This window comes from Bufo bufo, chromosome 7, assembly GCF_905171765.1.
Source record: "Bufo bufo chromosome 7, aBufBuf1.1, whole genome shotgun sequence".
In the NCBI taxonomy this organism is placed as follows: domain Eukaryota; kingdom Metazoa; phylum Chordata; class Amphibia; order Anura; family Bufonidae; genus Bufo; species Bufo bufo.
The window spans coordinates 185,144,619-185,166,493 of NC_053395.1; the positions used below are offsets into that span (position 1 = coordinate 185,144,619).

The 21,875-nt window shown below is 42.5% G+C and overlaps 1 protein-coding gene across 2 annotated transcripts in view; it reads right to left on the reverse strand.

The window, feature by feature from the left end:
- Positions 1 to 7,651: 7,651 nt before the first annotated feature.
- The window catches only part of MAP3K20 (mitogen-activated protein kinase kinase kinase 20), a 232,839-nt gene continuing 218,615 nt past the window's right edge, over positions 7,652 to 21,875 (reverse strand). For both annotated transcript variants that reach the window (XM_040441937.1, XM_040441938.1), the window contains exon 20: positions 7,652 to 8,520. In XM_040441937.1, the coding sequence (XP_040297871.1) occupies positions 7,832 to 8,520 (689 nt within the window). In that variant the 3' untranslated portion in view covers positions 7,652 to 7,831. The remainder of the gene's footprint in view (positions 8,521 to 21,875) is intronic.

A 21,875-nucleotide genomic window follows, 5' to 3' on the forward strand; every position in this document is an offset into this window, starting at 1 on the left:
TGTTGCAGGCAGCAGAACGTTCTCCACAGCGTCTCCAGACTCTGTCACGTCTGTCACATGTGCTCAGTGTGAACCTGCTTTCATCTGTGAAGAGCACAGGGCGCCAGTGGCGAATTTGCCAATCTTAGTGTTCTCTGACAAATGCCAAACGTCCTGCATGGTGTTGGGCTGTAAGCACAACCCCCACCTGTGGATGTTGGGCCCTCATATCACCCTCATGGAGTCTGTTTCTGACCGTTTGAGCAGACACATGCACATTTGTGGCCTGCTGGAGGTCATTTTGCAGGGCTCTGGCAGTGCTCCTCCTGTTCCTCCTTGCACAAAGGTGCAGGTAGCGGTCCTGCTGCTGGGTTGTTGCCCTCCTACGGCCTCCTCCACGTCTCCTGATGTACTGGCCTGTCTCCTGGTAGCGCCTCCATGCTCTGGACACTACGCTGACAGACACAGCAAACCTTCTTGCCACAGCTCGCATTGATGTGCCATCCTGGATAAGCTGCACTACCTGAGCCACTCCGTCTCATGCTACCACTAGAGTGAAAGCACCGCCAGCATTCAAAAGTGACCAAAACATCAGCCAGGAAGCATAGGAATTGAGAAGTGGTCAGGTCACCACCTGCAGAACCACTCCTTTATTGGGGGTGTCTTGCTAATTGCCTATAATTTCCACCTGTTGTCTATCCCATTTGCACAACGGCATGTGAAATTGATTGTCACTCAGTGTTGCTTCCTAAGTGGACAGTTTGATTTCACAGAAGTGTGATTGACTTGGAGTTACATTGTGTTGTTTAAGTGTTCCCTTTATTTTTTTGAGCAGTGTATATCGCTGTGCTTGGTGAGCTGAGAGAAAGCCAGAGCACTCACAGGAGCGCTTCTGCCTTCTCAAACAGCTGATCGATGGGGTTCCGGTTGTCAGACCCCCATCGATCAGACACTGATGACTAGGGATGAGAGAAGTTATTGCTTCGCGAGACTTTGCGTAATAACTTCATAAATGAATTTGTACTGTAAAAAAACATTTCCCGAACTCGGGTTCGGTTCCAAGTGGTACCTGCTCCGTGCAGTATTAGAACAAAGCTTTATGCGAATCGACTTCGGCTGAAACATCCGAAGTCGCATATCCCTACTGATGACCTATCCAGAGGAGACCTTTTACCACTCCTGACAGGCCTGTTTTAATAGCTTCATGCATTCCCCATATAATAACAATTCTGGAGCATCTATTCTTATGGTTCTATGTTGTGCCGTTCCTTTATTATCTCTACTAGAAGTTATGAATGCATTGCTATCAGCCTTCAGTAAGGGTACAGTGGGGAGGTAACCAGTTGGGGGGGGGTGTACCTGTACAGACTCACTCTATCCATTGAGTGCTGCAATGTTCAGAGTGTGCTGGTACACCCCCTCAACTGGTTACCTCCCCTCTGTACCCTTACTGAAGGCTAATAGCAATAAATCACTTGCACAAGCAACGATAAGAAACTTTGTATTATATCTTATTACAGAAAAATACCTCTTTCTCCACTTATCAGGCTCTACACCTCCTCCTGTGTATGGATTCTCTATGAATTAATAATGAATGAACTGTGCAGACGGCAGGAGGAGAGGAGTCTGAGTAGAAAAAGAGGCATTTTCTGTAATAAGATATATTACAAAGTTTCTTCCCTTGTTCTGTTGTTTTGTGAAATTACTTATAATTGAAGGTACACTTTAATATTATTGAAAAGAGATCCCATTTCTGTATACAGCACTTGTGCAGACCTATTTGTTGCCATAGTTACATACTACAAATCCTGTAAACCTTATAAATACCTAAAATGAGATACCTGCTTCATACTGCATTGAAATGCCTTATTACAGTGCCATTTATAAGCAAAAAACAGCCAACATCTGCATGGAGTTTTGGTATCCTGCTGGTGTGTGGGTTTTCTCAGGATACTCAGGTTTTATGCCGTAACTAAAAAAAACACTGTGCGGTTAATTGGATTCCTTTGAAACTGTCCCCAGTATACAACATTTATGATTGATATGTGGAAATTAGCTATGAGCGGCACACTAGTCCCATATAACTACAGTAGTCACTTTAATCACTTTTGAAATGCTTGTATGGTTGTAGTATTTAATCCATACAGGTATTCTCTCATAAGTTCTATGATTGACTATAAGTATATGGCCCCTAGAAGAAACTCATCAGACAAACGGAAACTGGGGAAGATTTATCAAGACTGGCGTTTCCTAATTAAGTGACATTCGCCTCATAGATTAAGAGGCAGATCCTTCTTAATAAATTAGGTACATCTCTGGCCCTCTGTATGGCAGAAACTCAAATTTGCACCTAGCGTAGACTCGAGCTATAATTTGCGTCAGCTTCTGGTGTAACTTATAGCCAATTTGCGAACCTGTGGGAAGCCATGCCCTCTTCCTAAGCTCCACCCACACCTGGCCTCTTTTTGGAAACTGTGCCGCGAATATTGGAATATGGACAAAAGTTGCAAATTTGTGCACCAAAACTTTGCAACTTTTGAAAGAGTCATTGTATTTGCATGAATGGTGTAACTAGCAAATTTCTAAATCACTTCATTAAAAAAATTATGCCTGCCTCCACCTGAAAATAGCTGTAAAGTAATGGTCACTAGGGGTCTCACTTCCACCTCATTTGCAGTCCACTGCCAGGCAAGATCTGTCCCTAGTAACAGAGGAGTGTGAGTGATCCTGAACCTGATTTAAAGAAAAGCTTCTACGCTTTCTTTGAAGATTATAGGAGCCTCCTGTGTGTGTCTTTAAATGTGATCTCCCCCTTCCTTATCTGTTCTGTGAGCTCCAGAGCTGAAAACAAACCTAGTAGGAACTAAAGGATGTCACAGCAGTACAGTGCTGGCAGATTAGACAGAAGGTAGACGCCCCCTGCTTCTAAAAGAAATGCATCTAGCTGTGCATCTGAAATAACATAACTGAAAAAGAAATTAGGGAAGCCCAAAAGAGACCCGTTCCTTCACAGTAGTTTTGCGCACAGCCAGTGATAAGTCTCCCCCACTGGGTTGTTGTAATACATGTATACGTCAGTTGATGAAGTCCTGAGCGATATGCTGTGGTCACTGAGAACAGGGTTGCTAAATGCTTCACTGTATATACGGCTGTGCTTGGTATTGCAGCTCGGCCCTATTGACATTAATGGGGCTGAGCTGCAATCAGGCCATGTGACCAATGTGCTGACTGGCGGGGTCCTGGGTGTCAGACTCCTGCTGATCTGATATTGATGACCTATCCAGAGGATAGGTCATCAATAGTAATTCCTGGAGAACCCCTTTAAATGTGTTGTCCAACTCTAATGCGGTGGATTGACATCACTGCTGTAGATGGTTTATAGCTCGGTCTACACCGGAGTTCTCTCCCCGCTGTAGCTTCCCCCTACGTAGCCAGCAATCATTCTAGTCAACACCTTTCTGCCGTCTAGAAAAGAAGTACATCAGATGGAAATAAACATAAGAGCAGCGCTATAATGGAGGACTGGTTAGGAGGTGGGTGGATAAATTCCATCCTGCTGCTAGAGTTCCTCTTTAAATTCCTCTTTTATATCTACTCTTCCAGCCGCAAATTATTTCCGTTTACTATTATGAGACGTAGGCTGTAGGGCACTACATGGATTACCGTCAATGTTCAAATTGATATCTAATAAGTCGGCTCTCCGGCAGCTCACCCGTAATATTGTGCAGAAAATCTTAAAGGATTATTTTAGAAAACATTTAGGCAGTAAATAATTGTCCACTTATTCATGTTTTGATTCCCAAGCTGATAGTGGCAATTACCGTACTGTCATTATACCATTCAGCGAGCTCAGGTACTAATCAAGGCAGGTACAAACAATTCCTTTTGTGAATCTTTTGAGTTTGTCACTCTGAAAGGCCTTCCTGATACATTGTGAAAAGAAGCGCTCCGCTCTCCTGCCTCTTGTTACTGTAACAGCTATCGCATTGATTGCCACCAATCAGCATCAAAATAAATCATAGTGTTTCCTGCACAGGCCAGCAGCTGATTTGATTACTTACAGCCATCTCTGCTTGTATTATTACAATTAGAATGAGCTTAAAAGCCGAAAATCACAGATATAGATGTTCCCACGGATGAATGCCCAGCAAGAGCCACATTGTTTAAAAGTGACTGTGATACGGGCATATCTATATTTGAAATATAATGAATAAGGTTGCCACCTGTCTGGTTCTAGTTGGTAAAATGCCAGAATATTCTAGCTCCATTAAAGTGTATTGTAAAGGGCCCAGATCGCAGAAGTTCCTGCCTATTATCTCCCCCAATCTCCAGCTGCTGACTGTATTGCTGCCTCAGGGCTGTGATTTAGTGGATAAAAACCCCCCCACAGATTTGCCATTCCTCACACTCGGGGAACATAGAATGAACTAGGCAGAATGGTTAATAGATTAAGACCATGATTGTTCTCCAACAGTATTTGTGCGAAGAGCATTTTGTGGCATTGGTGTTATTCAAGATATCAACTGCCTATAGTAAGTCTACATCAAGCTTGTGCAGACACGCCGAGATGGCAGCAGTGGGGTCCTATGAACCAAACGATTTGGGGATTTTTATGTCAACTGGTAAACAATTAAAGGGGTATTCCTGTCCGGACATTAATGGCATACCAACCTCTGTGACTCTCCTGTCTTCAGAACAGTGCCACGCATGTGCAGCTCTATGGGAGTTCTGCAAAAAGCTGAGTGAACACCTCCTATAGAAGTAAATGGAGAGAGCTGCACATGCGTGGCCACCTCTCCACGGTGGCACGGGGCGGGTTTCCTTTTAAGATAGGTCATATATCATATTCAACCTGTAGGACACATTCCTATCGGACATTTGTGGCATATCCTGTTCAGCGCTCTTCAGTGTGAAGCAAGGGCTGCTGTTAAAGGCATTGTACAGGATTAGGAAAAAAAATACATGGCTGCTTTATTCAAAAAATCTTGTCCATAAATTGCAGCTCAGCTCTATTGAAGTGAATAGGGTTGAGCTGTAATACCACACACATCCTGTGGAAAGGTGTGGTGCTGTTTTTAAAAGTAAGCAGCTATCTTTTTTTTAGTCCTGGACAACCCCTTTAATTACTCGTGTTACCTAATTGCCACCCACTAACCATGTTTGCGTTCAGGACACAATAGATAATTGAAATGAATACTTTAAGTATTGCCTTAAATATGGGTCAATGGATATTAAAACTTCAACTATTTGGATTTATTAAGTGGGGATTAGTCCTATTCAGTGGGGTATAATTATTTGTGGCTTTTCTGAGCAGAATCCCAGTATGTTTGTTTTTTTGTGTTTGTTTTTTTCTGGGCACCAAAAATCTGCAGATAAACCCCATTTATCATATAGGTCATCAATATCAGATCGATGGGGTCCAGACACTCAGCACCTCCACTGGTCAGCTGTTACCTACAGGAATTAAACAGTGTACAGAGTCGGAAAAAAACCACAGCTCTGTGCAATGTGTAGGGGGTATTTTTCGGGTGGTACAACTCACCTCACATTCACTTGAATGCGACCTGAGTTGCAGTACCTAACAGAGGCCACTACACATTGGACAGAGCTGTGCTGTTCCTACTCCCTACATGGTTTACTTCCTGTGGGTAACAGCTGACCAGTGGAGGTGCTGAGTTTCCTAACCCCTATCGACCTGAAATTGAGGACCTATCCTATGGCCTGGAAAAGGTCTTTAAAGAGGACCTTTCACCTTGAAAAACATTGTGAACTAAGTATGCTGCCATGGAGAGCGGCGCCCAGGGATCTCCCTGCACTTACTATTACCCCTGGGCGCCGCTCCGTTCTCCCGTTATGCCCTCCGGTATCTTCACTCACTAAGTTATAGTAGGCGGAGTCTGCCCTTGTCCTGTGGGCGTCTCCTTCTCCTAGGCTGCAGCGCTGGCCAATCGCAGCGCACAGCTCACAGCCTGGGAGGTTTTTTTCTCCCAGGCTGTGAGCTGTGCGCTGCGATTGGCCAGCGCTACAGCCTAGGAGAAGGAGACGCCCACAGGACAAGGGCAGACTCCGCCTACTATAACTTAGTTAGTGAAGATACCGGAGGACATAACGGGAGAACGGAGCGGCGCCCAGGGGTAATAGTAAGTGCAGGGAGATCCCTGGGCGCCGCTCTCCATGGCAGCATACTTAGTTCACAATGTTTTTCAAGGTGAAAGGTCCTCTTTAAATTATGTTAAAGGGATTCTGTCATGACATTTTATGCCTATAACCTAAACATATGGCCAGGTCCGTACTAATAACCTGAAACCGAAACTGTCCTTATTAAATCTGCCTGTGGCTCTATTAGCACATAAAACTGTTTTTTTAACCTGTCATTCACCTACCTAAGGTGCCCAAGGGGACGTTGCTTCATACAGGGTGCCCGGCTGCACCCATCTCCGTCTGGTGCCCAGTGCCGCCTTCCCAGTTGAAATCGCCGCCTTCCTCACCTCAGCAACGCCTCCGCAATCATCCGGTCCCTCAGGTTATGCCTAGTGCGCACGCGCAGGATCTGGCAGAGGGACCGGACGATTGCGGAGGCGGGGCTGAGGTGAGGAAGGCGGCGCTGGGCACCAGACGGAGATGGGTGCAGCCGGGCCCCCTTGTATGAAGCGACGTCCCCTTGGGCACCTTAGGTAGGTGAATGACAGGTTAAAAAAAATGTTTTATGTGCTAATAGAGCCACAGGCAGATTTAATAAGGACAGTTTCGGATTCAGGTTATTAGTAGGGACCTGGCCATATGTTTAGGTTATAGGCCTAAAATGTCATGACAGAATCCCTTTAATGTTTTTCTTAACAAATGGCTGTTGGCAGCAGTTCTTCATAGGCTCCATGACCATTCAATCAGGTTTCCCAGTAACAAAAAAGGCTGCTTTCTTTGAGAAACAGCTCCATTTCTGTCCAAGGGGTTATGTCTGGTGTTGCAGCTCAGCTACACTGAAGTGAATAGGACAGCAGTTGTCAGTCAATGTAAAAAAAAAAGTTACAATCAATTAAAACAGCTACAAAAAAATGTGACTTTAGCTACATGGCACCAATCCTGCTGCTACTACAGAAGATCCAGTATTGTTTTGGGCGGTCTCATCACTCATATCCCCCCTACCTCAATGAGGATGGAGACAATGGGATGTAAGGTTACAATTCAAATGCCATTATTTATTGCTCCCACAGACCATGGTAGATCTACCATGTCATACACATAATCTGCTTATAGTAAACCAAGGGCAGAATCAGTCTCCTGCTCCCTGTGGCAGCTGACAATACAGTCTCTTCTTACTTTGCATGCAAAAGGAATCTTCTCAGCTAGACGGCCATACTGCTGCCAAGAGTCTGGTCCATCCGTGACAAGCAGGGCAGAAAGCTATCTCTTTTGGCTGCCTGCAGTGAATAGAGGATTACTAGGAAGAGACCTGGCAGTGGGAAGAGTGGCTGAGCATGCATGTCCACCAGCACTTCCGATGAAATGGGCATGCACGTTGCTATACACTTTGAACAATGAGTGGTGCCATATCATGTAATACCATAAATTGCAAACACAGTTCATTTTTTTTATGATCTATACAGTGAATTAGTGTTGAACGGTTTATTTACAAAAAAACAAACAAATACACATTTAGTAAGAAAATTAAGAATCCAGTGTGTTTATTTCTAGATTGCAATATGAATAGAAGTAGAGAAACCATGTCAGTTGCATATAAAAATATAAATATAGAAAATATATATTTAAAATAAGTATAGATATTTGTGGATAAACCGTCCAATTAAGATAAAATCTAGCATCTTTAAAAATAAATAGTAGACGTAAATCAGCACTATTGTCGACTACTACGACTGGGCAGCCTGGGTCTCTCTTTTTTTGACTTGTTTGTGGTCTGTGGTTTATGACTTTTCTTGGAATATTCTACCTTTATCCACCCTCCATCATTGTTAACCTTGTGTTCTTCTCCATTGGCAGCACCGGAGGATGGCCCTGGCAGTCCTGGTATGTGTCTACTTTGGTTTTGGCTAGCTCTATGTGGTTTATAATCGTTAAACCGTGGATTACTCTGCGATGTTGTGTATGGCTTGTATTTTCCACTGCTTGTCTGAGAGCTCTTCTTATCCACTCTTCTTGGTGTTGATGGAGTATGCATGTTTTGGTGGTGATATGTGCCGTTCGCCCTCTTTCTGGCCCTTTCCCTCTCGGAGGGGCTATCAGAAGCCGTACTGGATGCACTGCTGCCTTTAGAACTTTGGATAGACAAGGAAGACAGATTTTTGATAATTCCTAATTGTGTTGGTGAAGAACTGCGGGAGTAATTGATAGGTGTGACTTGTAATGTAGATGTCACCCGTGTTCGTCTGAGGGCAGCAGCATAGGAATCTTGATTGTGAAGATATGGTAACAACTGGGACAGGTTGGTAAGACTGGAAGACTTGGAACGAGGTAAACCAGTGGGACTTGGAGACTGCACGTCCAGCTGACGCATTTTTAAAGTGTAAATCCATTGTAAGTCGACATCTGTGGGAATTCAAGATACAAACAGTAAAATCAATTCAGAGATATAAAAAACATGTACAGTGAAATTTATCATGAAGTCAATATTTAAAGTCAGTTCTGCTTAAGGGCTCATGCACACGACTGTATGTATTTTGCGGTCCGCAAAAAATGGATCTGCAAAAAATACGGATGAGGTTCGTGTGCGTTCCGTATTTTGCGGAACAGCTGGCCCCTAATAGAACATTCCTATCCTTGTCCATAATACTGACAGTAATAGGACATGTTGTATTTTTTGCAGAACGGAAATACGGACATACGGAAACTGAATGCAAACGGAATAACTTAGTTTTTTTTGTGGACCCATTGAAATTAATGGTGTCGCATACGCAAAAAATGGAACAGAAACGGAAAGAAAATATGTTCATTTGCATGAGCCCTAAGGGCTATAAATAAAAAAAAAGAAAGTAAAAAAAATAAATAATAAATTTCACATTTCAAAAAATTATTTCCCCCAAATCTGTTATTTAACCTCTTACGGACACAGGGCGTACCTGTACGCCCTGATGTCCTGGTACTTAAGGACACAAGGCGTACAGGTATGCCCTGTGTAGTTCCGATCACCGCCGTGCGGCGGGCAGTGATCGGAACAAGGTGCCTGCTCAAATCATTGAGCAGGCACCTTGGTACAATGCCCAGGGGGGTCCTGTGACCCCCCCCTTCCCCCATGCTGGCGATCGCAGAAAACCGCAGGTCAATTCAGACCTGCGGTTTTCCTGCGTTTCCGGGTTATTCGGGTCTCTGGTGACCCGATAATACACCACCAATCACCGTCCTGCGATCCTAAGAGGTGGCGGTCACACTACCTCTCAGGATCGCTTTTGATTGGCTGGCTGGGCAGGTGGGCGGGCGCAGCGGCAAAATTGCCGGAGCTCCGGCTATTGTGTAAGTTTTTTGTGCCATCAGGCACAAATCAGCATATTTGGGTGAGGTAGGGAGAGGTAGATTAGGCAGGGATAGTGAGGGACAGTTAGGGAAAAAAAGTTTTTTTATTGTGTTGTGTCTGGGGTCCTAGGGCACTCTTAGCGTCCGGCCACTGTTAGCGCATCGCCCACCCCACCGCTGATCAGCTTCTTTTTTTCTCTCTTTTTTTTTTTTTTAACACTTTTGGGGAATTTCTATATTTTTTTTTCTGTTAGGTGTAGGGCAAAGTATGCGAACACCTGTCCCCCACACACACTGAATAATGTTTTCCACGCACACACTCCCCTAGGGTCCACCAGACGTTGTTGGCCAAGGAGGCATACGCCCTGCTTGCCCCCGAATCCGAGAGTTCCAGTGAGGACGAGGATGACCCCACTTTCCTCTAGTCATCCGCGTCCTCCTCATCATCTAGCGATGATGATGAGCCCCCAAGGAGGCAGAGACGCCGCCTGGCGGAGCAAGGGGACCACCATGCCAGGGACCCTGTGGCCCACACTAGTACGAGCAGCTCTAGTTTTCCCGGCCCACCAGATAAGTCCACCTGAGTCTTTTTTTCAGTGACCACTTTGTGAATCTGATGGTGGAGCAAACGAACTTGTACGCCCAACAGTTCATTGCTCAACACCCGGGCTCCTTTTTGGCTAGGTCCAGTGGCTAGACTCCGGTCAGTGCAGCCGAGATGAGGACGTTTTGGGGCCTCGTGCTGCACATGGGCCTAGTCAAAAAACCCAGTGTCAGGCATTACTGGAGTGGGGACGTCCTCTACCAGACCCCACTTTACAATATGGCCATGACACGTACCCGGTTGGAGGCCATTCGGAAATGCCTGCATTATGCAGATAATGCAGCATGTCCCCCCGAGGTGATCCTGCCTATGACCTGTACAAAATCAGGCCAGTCATCGATCACTTCGGGGCCAAATTTTTGGAGGCCTATGTACCTGGAAGGGAGGTCGCAATTGACGAGTCTCATTGCTTTTAAGGGGAGACTCATTTTCCACCAGTATGTTCCCTCTAAGCGGGCGAGGTATGGCGTGAAGCTGTACAAACTTTGTGAGAGTACCTGAGGGTACACTTATAAGTTTCATGTGTACGAGGGGCGAGATTCCCCTATTGAACTCCCAGAATGTCCCCCCACTCTGGGTGTTAGCGGGAAACTTGTGTGGGACCTTATGCACCCACTGCTAGATAAAGGTTACCACCTGTACGTGGATAACTTTTATACTAAAATCCCCTTGTTTCAGTCCCTTGCCGCCAGATCCACGTCCGCTTGTGGGATCGTGCGGAAAAATCAACGCGGACTCCCTACCCACCCCCTCCAGGTACCTATCCCCAGGGGTGAGACCCCTGCCCTTACCAGTGGAAACCTGTTGCTGGTCAGATATAAGGACATAAGGGATGTCCTTGTACTGTCCACAATTCACGGTAACGGCATCACCCCTGTCCCTGTGTGAGGTACTGCAGCAACGGTCCTCAAGCCCGATTGTATCGTCGACTACAATCGGTATATGGGAGGAGTTGATCTCTCTGATCAAGTCCTCAAGCCATATAACGCCATGCGCAAAACCCGGGCATGGTACAGAAAAGTTGCGGTCTACTTGGTGCAGGTTGCCTTGTACAACCCTTTTGTGCTGTCCCAGAGCGCTGGCAACACAGGGAAATTTCTCCACTTCTATGAGGCAGTCCTCAAGGCCCTGATCTTTTCTGACCGGGAAAGAGCAGGCCGGAGTACCTCGGGAACTGGAGGTGCCCGGATCGTCCCTGGCTAACACTTTTCAGGTGTGGTCCCCCATACTGGAAAGTAGGGACGGTCCCAAAAAAAGTGCAGTGTGTCACAGGAGGGGGATACGGAAGGACACCACCTTTCAGTGTGACACGTGCCCCGATCATCCGGGCCTCTGCATTGACGGTTGCTTCAGGGAGTACCACACTTCCATGGAGTACTAAATTTATAATCCCCTTCCCCAATTTTAATTCCATTTAGCCACTGACAATCGAAAAAAAACTATGGTTCTCAGACTTTAGACACTAAAACAAAAAACTTTTTTTTTCAAAAATATTATTTTGTAAAATGAAAATAAATAAAAAAGTAGACATATTAGGTATTGCCGCGTCCGTGAGAATCTGCTCTATAAAAATACCCCATGATCTAACCCCTCAGATGTACACAGTCAAAAAAATAAAATAAAAACGGTGCAAAAAAAGGTATTTTTTTGTCACCTTACATCACAAAAAGTGTAATAGCAAGCGATCAAAAAGTCATATGCCCCCAAAATAGTGCCAATAAAACCGTCCTCTCATCCCGCAAAAAATGAGCCCCTACCTAAGATAATCGGCTAAAAAAAAAAAAAAATACTGACTCAGACTATGGAGATACTAAAATATTTTTGTTTTTGTTTAAAAAAGGATAATATAGTGTAAAACCTAAATAAATTTGAAAAAAGTAGACATATTAGGTATCGCCGTGTCCGTAAGAATCTGCTCTATAAAAAATACCCCATGACCTAACCCCTCAGATGAACACGGTCAAAAAAATAAAATAAAAACAGTGCCAAAACAGCTATTTTTGGGCAAATTTTCAATTTTAATCAGTTTTCTCCAGTAACAAAGCAAGGGTTAACAGCCAAAAAAACTTAATATTTATTACCCTGATTCTGCAGTTTACAGAAACACCCCATATGTGGTCGTAAACTTCTGTATGACCAAACGGCAGGGCGCAGAAGGAAAGGAACGCCGTATGGTTTCTGGAAGGCAGATTTTGATGGCCTTTTTTTTTGGCACCATGTCCCATTTGAAGAACCCCTAGAGTAGAAACTCCATAAAAGTGACCCCATCTAAGAAACTACACCCCTCAAGGTATTCAAAACTGATTTTACAAACTTTATTAACCCTTTAGGTGTTCCTCAACATTTTATGGAAAATGGAGATGACATTTCAGAATTTCTATTTTTGGTAACCTTGCCTCACAAGAATGTAATATAGAGCAACCAAAAATCATATGTACCCTAAAAATAGTCCCAACAAAACTGCCACCTTATCCCGTAGTTTCTAAAATGGGGTCACTTTTATGGAGTTTCTACTCTAGGGGTGCATCTGGTGGGCTTCAAATGGGACATGGTGTAAATAAACCAGTCCAGCAAAATCTACCTTCCAAAAACCACACGGCGCTCCTTTCCCTCTACGCCCTGCCGTGTGCCCGAACAGTAGTTTACGACCACATATGGGGTGTTTCTGAAAACTACAGGATCAGGGCAATAAATATTGAGTTTTGTCTGGCTGTTAACCCTTGCTTTGTTACTGGAAAAAAATAGATTAAATTGGAAAATTTGCCAAAAAATCGAAATTCTGAAACTTTATCTCCATTTGCCATTAACTATTGTTAACGACGTTTGTAAAAATCAGTTTTGAATACCTTGAGGGTGTAGTTTCTAGAATGGGGTCATTTTTGGGTGGTTTCTATTATGTAAGCCTCACAAAGTGACTTCAGACCTGAACTGGTCCTTAAAAAGTGGGTTTTTGAAAATTTCTAAAAAAATTCCAAGATTTGCTTCTAAACTTCTAAACCTTGTAACATCCCCAAAAAATAAAATGTCATTCTCAAAATGTTCGAAACATGAAGTAGACATATGGGGAATGTAAAGTAATAACTATTTTTGGAGGTATTACTATGTATTATAGAAGTGGAGAAATTGAAACTTGGAAATTTTCCAAATCTTTGGTATATTTTGTATTTTCTTTTTATAAATAAAAATGATTTTTTTTTACTCCATTTTACCAGTGTCATAAAGTACAATATGTGACGAAAAAACAATCTCAGAATGGCTTGGATAAGTCAAAGCGTTTTAAAGTCATCACCACAGAAAGTGACACCGAGTCAGATTTGCAAAAAATGGCCTGGTCCTTAAGGTAAAAATGAGCCCGGTCCATAAGGGGTAAAAGGGTTTCTGTCATGGGAAAAACCGTTGTGTAGCTGACTGACATTAGCGATGTCAGCAGTACATAACAGTATGTTTGTTAACTCCTTGCCTGCCGCCGTTCTCTTAAAAAACAGACTTTTATAATATGCTAATGAAGCCTCTAGGTGCTATGAGGGCGTTGCTGCAGCACCTAGAGGCTTGGTCTACTCGCCTTTTGGCACGCCCAGGTCCACTTGATTGACGTCCTTCTCCGCATCGTCCTCATAATTCCGCGCCTGCATCGTCCCGATTAGTATTCGGCGCAGGTGCGGTGAGTGAAGGACGCTCGGCGGCTGCCAGCTTCCTCACTGCGCCTGCGCCGATTACATCACAAGCCTCCCCGGCAGGCCTGCCTGGCAGCAGCTGAGCGTCCTTCACTCACTGCGCCTGCACTGAATACTAAATGGAACGGCGCAGGCTCGGGGTTATGATGATGATGCAGAGGCGGGTAGACCGAGCCTCTAGGAGCTGCAGCAACGCCCTTAGGCTGGGTTCACACTTGAGCGTTTTACAGCGCGTTCAAACGCGCTGTAAAACGCTCAACACATGAAAACCAATGCTTCCCTATGGCCCTGGTTCTCATTTGAGCGTTTTACAGCGCGTTTGAACGCGCTGAAAAACGCCCGACGCTCAAACAAGTTCTTAAGCTTCTTTGGGGCGTTTTGACGCGCGTTTGTGGCCATAGGACACTGCAGTCAATCACACAAACGCGCGTCAAACGCGCGTTTACTATTGCAAAAAACGCGCGTTAAACGCGCATATCAAATACGCTCAGGTCTGAACCCAGCCTTATAGCACCTAGAGGCTTCATTAGCATATTATAAAAGTCTGCTTTTTAAGAGAAAGGCGGCAGGCAGGGAGTTAACAAATATACTGTTATGTACTTTAGTACATCGCTAATGGCAGTCAGCTACATAACGTTATTTCTCATGACAGAAACCCTTTAAAAAAATAAATAAAAATAGAATAAAAAAAATAAAATAGACATATTTGGTATCACCGTGTCCGCAACGACCGGCTCTATAATAATATCATATGATCTACCCCATCAAGTGAACGCCGTAAAAAAATAAAATAAATAAACATTGCACAAAAACTGATTTTTTTGTGAGCTCACCTCCCAAAAAACATGTTAATCAATCAAAAAGTCGTATGTACCCCAAAATGATAGCAATAAAACATCACCTCATCCCGCAAAAAATTAGCCCCCATACAAGACCATAGCTAGAAAAATAAAAAAAATATGGCTCTATGGAAATTGCAACACAAAAACATGACTACATCCCCTAAAAATGCTCTTATTGTGTAAAATGTAAAAAAATAAATAAAAAAAAATTGTCATATTTGGTATTGCCGCGTCCGTAGCAATTGGCTCTACAAAAATATCACATAATCTAGCCCATAACGTAAACGGTGTAAAAAAACTAACAAATAAAAATTATGCCAAAACAGTTTTTTTTAGTAACCTCACCTCACAAAAAATATAATATCAATCAATCAAAAAGTCGTATGTACCCCAACATGGTAGCAATAAAAATGTCACCCCGTCCCACAACAAACAAGCCCTCACACAAGACTATAGCCAGAAAAATGAAAAAGATATGGCTCTAAGAAAATGGCAACACAAATATATGAATTTATTTTTCTGAAAATGTTTTTGTGTAAAACGTAAATTTATTTTATTTTTTTACATATTTGGTATTGTTGCGTCCATAATGTCCGGATCTATAAAAATACCACATGATCTACCCCATCAAGTGAACGGTGTAAAATAAAAAAATTGAAAAATTACACCAAACAGCTTTTTTTGTGACTTCACCTCCCAAAAATTAGATAAAAAGCAACCAGAAAGCCAAATGTACCCGAAAATGGTGCCAATAAAAACTACAGCTTGTCCCGCACAAAATAAGCCCTCACGCAGCTCATTCAACAAAAAAAAAAAGTTAAAAGTAGTATAGACAAACCGCTCACTCCCCTTACAATTCTGGATTGGGTGCTCTAGTCTCAAATCGATTCACTCAAATCAACAAAGGAGTAATAAAAAGTATATATTATGTAGTATGAGACTGGCACTCCCTCGCATGGAAATAGAGCAATAGTAATAGTGTTGTTACACAATATTTAATTGGCAAAATATATTAAAATACAACATCACAATACAATATTAAAATAACAATCGCTACAGCGGAGACAATATCAGTCCCTAAAAATACCTAAAATCTAAAACTTCAATAAAAACTCAAAAACCAAAAAGAAGGGGACCATACGTCCTGAATGTGCAAAAATATCGCAAGCCAAAAGTGTCAGTCTATTCCTTATAATAGTATTGGCATTCCTTTCTTATATGCAATATAACATGCAAAATCCATGCAAGGCACCTTTTTCAAATATTCGGAATTGTCCGATATAAATATTCGATAAAGTATCCAATCGGACACCAGGTTGTTACTCACAGGTGAATGTCGATTATCCTGCAGTCCCAATATTCAATCCTTTTGATTTTTACTCACGGTATTTATTCACGCGGTTCTCAGTGATTAGCGTCCCACCTGGTTCGTTCGTCTCTCGTCTCTCTCGATCGTTATCCACAAATCTCAGATCCGGGTATAAGATCAGGGTGTAATATCGCGAGAGGTGAACTTATACTTGTACTTATACTTGTTGTTCAGCCATTCAAACTGGTCAGTACAACTTGGTGTCCGATTGGATACTTTATCGAATATTTATATCGGACAATTCTGAATATTTGAAAAGGTGCCTTGCATGGATTTTGCATGTTATATTGCATATAAGAAAGGAATGCCAATACTATTATAAGGAATAGACTGACACTTTTGGCTTGCAATATTTTTGCACATTCAGGATAGGGGTGGGCGATATAGACGATTTAGGCGATATGCGATATACATTTGTGCCACGATATGGATTTTGAGCATATCGCCTATATCGCCGGACCGCGATATGATCGCGCTCTCTGCGCGCACCATCTTCTCCTGAGCCGGCACACTGGGCACAGTGGAGAAGGAGAGAGTCCCTCCCTCCCCACTGTGCGCGGCTGCCGCTGACCACCAATGACAAAAGAGGAGGAGGGGAGGGACTGACAGTAAATCATTGAGTTTTCACGATCTCAGTGAGCGCGTGAAAACTCAAATCCGATGGTATATTCTAACCCCCAGGCGTTCCCATGGTGACAGGGACGCTTGCCTGGGGGTTAGAATATACAGGGCCACGCCGCTGACAGTAGAACATTTAAAAACTAATCAGTAACTGTAACTTTATTAATTGGTGATCTCTTTACTGTATACCTTACTAGGTCTTAGCTCCGGTAACAGCAGGCAGTGCGGGCGGGCGGGCGGGGCTCACTCACTGACGTCACGCGCCTGCTCCTCCCACTAGGCGGCGCAGGCGCGTGACGTCAGTGAGTGAGCGCCGCCCCCCGCACTGCCTGCTGTTATCGGAGCTAAGACCTAGTAAGGTATACAGTCACCAATGAATAAAGTTACTGATTAGTTTTTAAATGTATTCCTGTGAGCGTCGGGGGGGGGGGGGGGGGGGATCTGTGGATGGCACCGTTTAGGGGAGGGGGGGGATCTGTGGATGGCACCGTTTAGGGGAGGGGGGGGGAATCTGTGGATGGCACCGTTTAGGGGAGGGGGGATCTGGGGATGGCACCGTTTAGGGGAGGGGGGGGATCTGGGGATGGCACCGTTTAGGGGAGGGGGGGGATCTGGGGATGGCACCGTTTAGGGGAGGGGGGGGATCTGGGGATGGCACCATTTAGGGGAGGAGGATCAGCTCCCTGCTGCTGTGTGCACAAAGCACAGGGCAGCAGGGAGAGTGTAAAGTCCTATTCACCCTAATAGAGCTCTCTTAGGGTGAATATGACAAGGGTTCTACGTTCTAGCCCTTAAGGAGACTAATAGTTATTAAATAAAAAGTAAAAAAAAGTTTAAACACGCCCCCCCAAATATAGAAAACAATATATCGCAATATATATCGCATATCGCACATGCTTAAAATTATATCGCAATATAGATTTTAGGCCATATCGCCCACCCCTAATTCAGGACGTATGTCCCCTTCTTTTTGGACTTTTTTTTTAGTTTTTATTGAAGTTTTAGATTTTAGGTATTTTTAGGGACTGATATTGTCTCCGCTGCAGCGATTGTTATTTTAATATTGTATTGTAATGTTGTATTTTAATATATTTTGCCAATTAAATATTGTGTAACAACACTACTACTATTGCTCTATTTCCATGCGAGGGATTGCCAGTCTCATACTACATAAAAAAATAAAGTTATTGCATTTAAAAACCATGACAGAAAATTCTGTGTTAGAAAATCCAGATGCCGCTTCTTCTCTTCTGAGCCCTGGCGTATCCCCAAATAACAGTTTATGACTACAATTGGGGTGTTACTGTATTCAGGAGAAAGTGGGTAGCAAATTGGGGTGGGATATTCTCCTGTTATCTTTTGTGAAAAAGAAAATTTGGGCCTAAAGTACCATTTTCTTGTAAAAATTTTTTTTTCATTTTCACACCCAAGTATTAAAAATTTTATGAAACAGCTGTTGAGTGAAGTGCTCGCTACACCCCTTAAAAATTCCTTGGGTGGTGTAGTTTACAAAATGTGGTCATTTTTTGGGGGTTTTCACTGTGGGGTTACCTCAGGGCCTTTTCAAATGCAACATGGTGCCCAAAGACCATTCCAGAAAAATCTGCCCTCAAAAAACCATGGTGCTCCTTGCCTTCTGTGCCCTGTCGTGTGCCCAAATAGCGGTATACAACCACATATGGGGTGTTTCTGCAAACTGCAGAATCAAGGTAATAAATATTGAGGTTTGTTTTGTTGTTAACCCTTGATGTGTTCCAGCAAAAAATCGATTAAAATGAAAAATCTGAAAAAAAAAGGTGACATTTTGAAATTTCACCTCTATTTTGCTTTAATTCCTGTGGCATACCTACAAGGGTTAAAAACATTTCTAAAACCAGTTTTAAATAGTTTGAGGAGTGTCCTTTATAAAATGGGTTCATTTATGGGTTGGTTGGTTTCTTTATGTAAACCCCATAAAGTGACTTCAGAACTGAACTGGTCCTTAAAAAGTGGGTTTTGGAAATTTTCTTTAAAATTTTAAGAATTGCTTTTAAAATTCTAAGCCTTCTAACGTCCTTAAAAAAATAAAATGACATTTACAAAATGATGCCAACATAAAGTAAACATATGGGGATTGTTAAGTAGTAAATATTTTATAAGGTGTCCCTTTCTGTTTTGATAGCAGCGGAAAAATTTTTTTTAATTGAAAACTTTTCAAATTTTTGGGTAAATTTGGGATTTGTTTTATAAATAAAGGTTAAATATATTGACTAAAATTTATGACTATCATGAAGTACAATGTGTCACGAGAAAACCGTCTCAGAATGGCTTTGATAAGTAAAAGCGTTCCAAAGTTATTACCACATAAAGTGACACATGTCAGATTTGCAAAATTAGGCCTAGTAAGGAAGGGGGTAATTGACCCAGTCTGGAAGTGGTTAAAGGCTATGTACACCTTTGGGGGCATTTTTTTTGTTAGTGTATTGTACTCATTATGAGCTAAAAATCATTTTTTAAATTGGTCTTTATTAAAAATATGGAGCCCTTTTCTCTGTACAGAGCTGGGATGCTCTACTAGCAGGATCTGAATTTTCTCTCTGCTCAGTCAGGCAGGCAGCTGACGAGCTCGTTATATAAATGTTTGACCTCTTAGTAATTTAGAGATAAAGGTTATTCAATGATGGCACAAAGTGAAAGTATGATTCACACAGTTAGAAACACAGCTGTGACAGAACAGCTCAATATTTTTTATAAAGACCAGTTGAAAAAAATATTTTTAGCCCCAAATTAGTAAAATTGAATTATACAAAATGTCCCCAAAAGTGTACATAGCATTTAAGGTTTCCGTTAAAATAAAAAATAGCTATAACCCCTTACATCCCTGTCAATTCAACTGTTGGGGTGGCAAGTGTAAGTTCCATCCAATAATGTAATAATGTTACTCAATGTGACTGCAGGAACTCGTACAAAATAATAACCCAATCTTCTCAATAAGCGTATATTTTTGTTAGATATAGCCTGGTCCAAATACGTTCCCCACTTTTAACAAGCCCATTGTGATCCAGTTCAGTAGAACAGTCTGAGAGCCGGGTCTGGTGATGTAAATTTCCTGTAAATTGTCCTGTTTCTGAACATACAAATCTGCAGTTTTTCAACTAACTTTGCACATGCAGTTTTCCTTTACAAGTATTTGACTTGCAAATTAATGGTACTGAAATGTAAAGATCTTGATTTTCCCATTTGAAACTGAAAAATAAATTACAAAAAGTGCCATTTGTAATTAACTTTATTAAAATGTAATTAGCAAATAAATAAAAAAATCATTTGTGATATTTAGTCTGCAGATTGTTGTGACTCTCAGGGAGTAATACTGCCCCTCGGTGGTAACTCAAGGAGTTCTTTCAATGCTGTTTATTATATTCTCTTTGGCTTCAAATTTTTTTTTAATGTAAAATAACTTCAAATGGAATCTGAAAATAGCTATTATTTTAGGAGAAATATTTATACACTGTAGTTTTGGTTTTAATTTTTTACTTTATTCTTCTTTGCAAAATGGATGCTGCAGACTTCACAAATAACGAGAAACTTTCTTGCTAAAATACACTACAAGGAGAAGAATTTTCATAGTGCAATGATCTCAAACCTATCGCTCTCCGGCCATTGTGAGAATATTACAACTTTTTTTATTAGACCTATTTAAAATATCTGGACTCTCCATCAATGAAACTAAAAACAGTAAGGGCCTTATTCACACAACGTTATTTGGTGCATTTTCTGCACAAAAAATGCACGGGAGGCAGAACTTGCTTTTTTTTCAGGGTGGAAAAAAAGCGATTGAAAAAAAGAAGCAGCATGCTCTATCCACACTGATTATCCAATTAAAATGAATGGGAAGCTTTAAAAAAGAGCCAAAACCGCACCAATACCACACAAAAAAAGCGTGGATTCTGTGCTGATTTTTTCATGTTTAAAAAATCAGTCATGTGAACTAGCCCTAATAAGGGTGGCTGCACATGGTGCAAAAATTGTGTGCAGAAAATCCACATTTAATCTGCACTAAAACCACAAAAAACACACACTTAAATCCGCACTATTTAGGCTACTTTCACACTTGCGTTCAGAGCGGGTCCGTCTGGTGTCTGCACAGACGGATCCGCTCCTATAATGCAGACGTTTGGATCCGTTCAGAACGGATCCGTCTGCATTATAGTTTAGAAAAAATTCTAAGTGTGAAAGTAGTTCAGACGGATCCGTCCAGACTTTACATTGAAAGTCAATGGGGGACGGATCCGTTTGAAAATTTAGCCATACTGTGTCAACTTCAAACGGATCCGTCCCCATTGACTTACATTGTAAGTCTGGACGGATCCGTTTGCCTCCGCACGGCCAGGTGGACACCCGAACGCTGCAAGCAGCGTTCGGGTGTCTGCTTGCGGAGCGGAGCGGAGGCTGAACGCTGCCAGACTGATGCATTCTGAGCGGATCCGCATCCACTCAGAATGCATTGGGGCAGTACGGATGCGTTCGGGGCCGCTTGTGAGAGCCTTCAAACGGAGCTCACAAGCGGAGCCCCGAACGCTAGTGTGAAAGTAGCCTTATCTTGTTTTGATGCAGATTTTCCTTTTCGTTGCAAATGGTGAAATCGCACAGAAAAACGCAACAATTGAAATGTTGTGGATTTCAAAATCCACATAGCAGGTTAATTTTCACACCTACTTTAAGTAAAAAAAACAAGTGGACATGAGATTTGTCTAATCTCAAACACTTTAATGGTACTGTGCAACACAGAAAAACTGCATGTAATCTGCATTGTGTGCAGGCACCTTTAAAAAAAAATGTAAGTACCATAGTCTTTTTTTATTTATTTTTCTGCCAGGCTAAAAATTCTGTTTGGCTTGATTCACAAAAGTAGTAAAAGGGTTGTCCAGGATAAGAAAAGCATGGCTGCTTTATTTAAAAAACAGCACCACACCTGTCCATGGGTTGTGTCTGGTATTGCAGCTTGGCTTCACTGAAGTGATTGCTGCTGAGCTGTAATGCCACACACAACCTGTGGACAGGTGTGGTGCTGTTTTTGGAAGCGAGTAGCCATCTTTATCTAGTCCAGGACAACCCCTTTAACCTGTGTTTTTTTTTTCATTGACATTGCAGGCAGATTTTAACCTTAAAATAAGTAAAATCGACTAAAGCCAGGAAACGTATATAAAAACTACCCAGTCACCTGTTCACCTGTGATCCGTTCCAGCACTGAGGGTCACATCCCTCACTGCTTCGGATTTTCTAAAGACCATAAGGGTTTTGTCTCGTCGATTGTCACGTGCACCACTGCAGCCATTCACTGACCT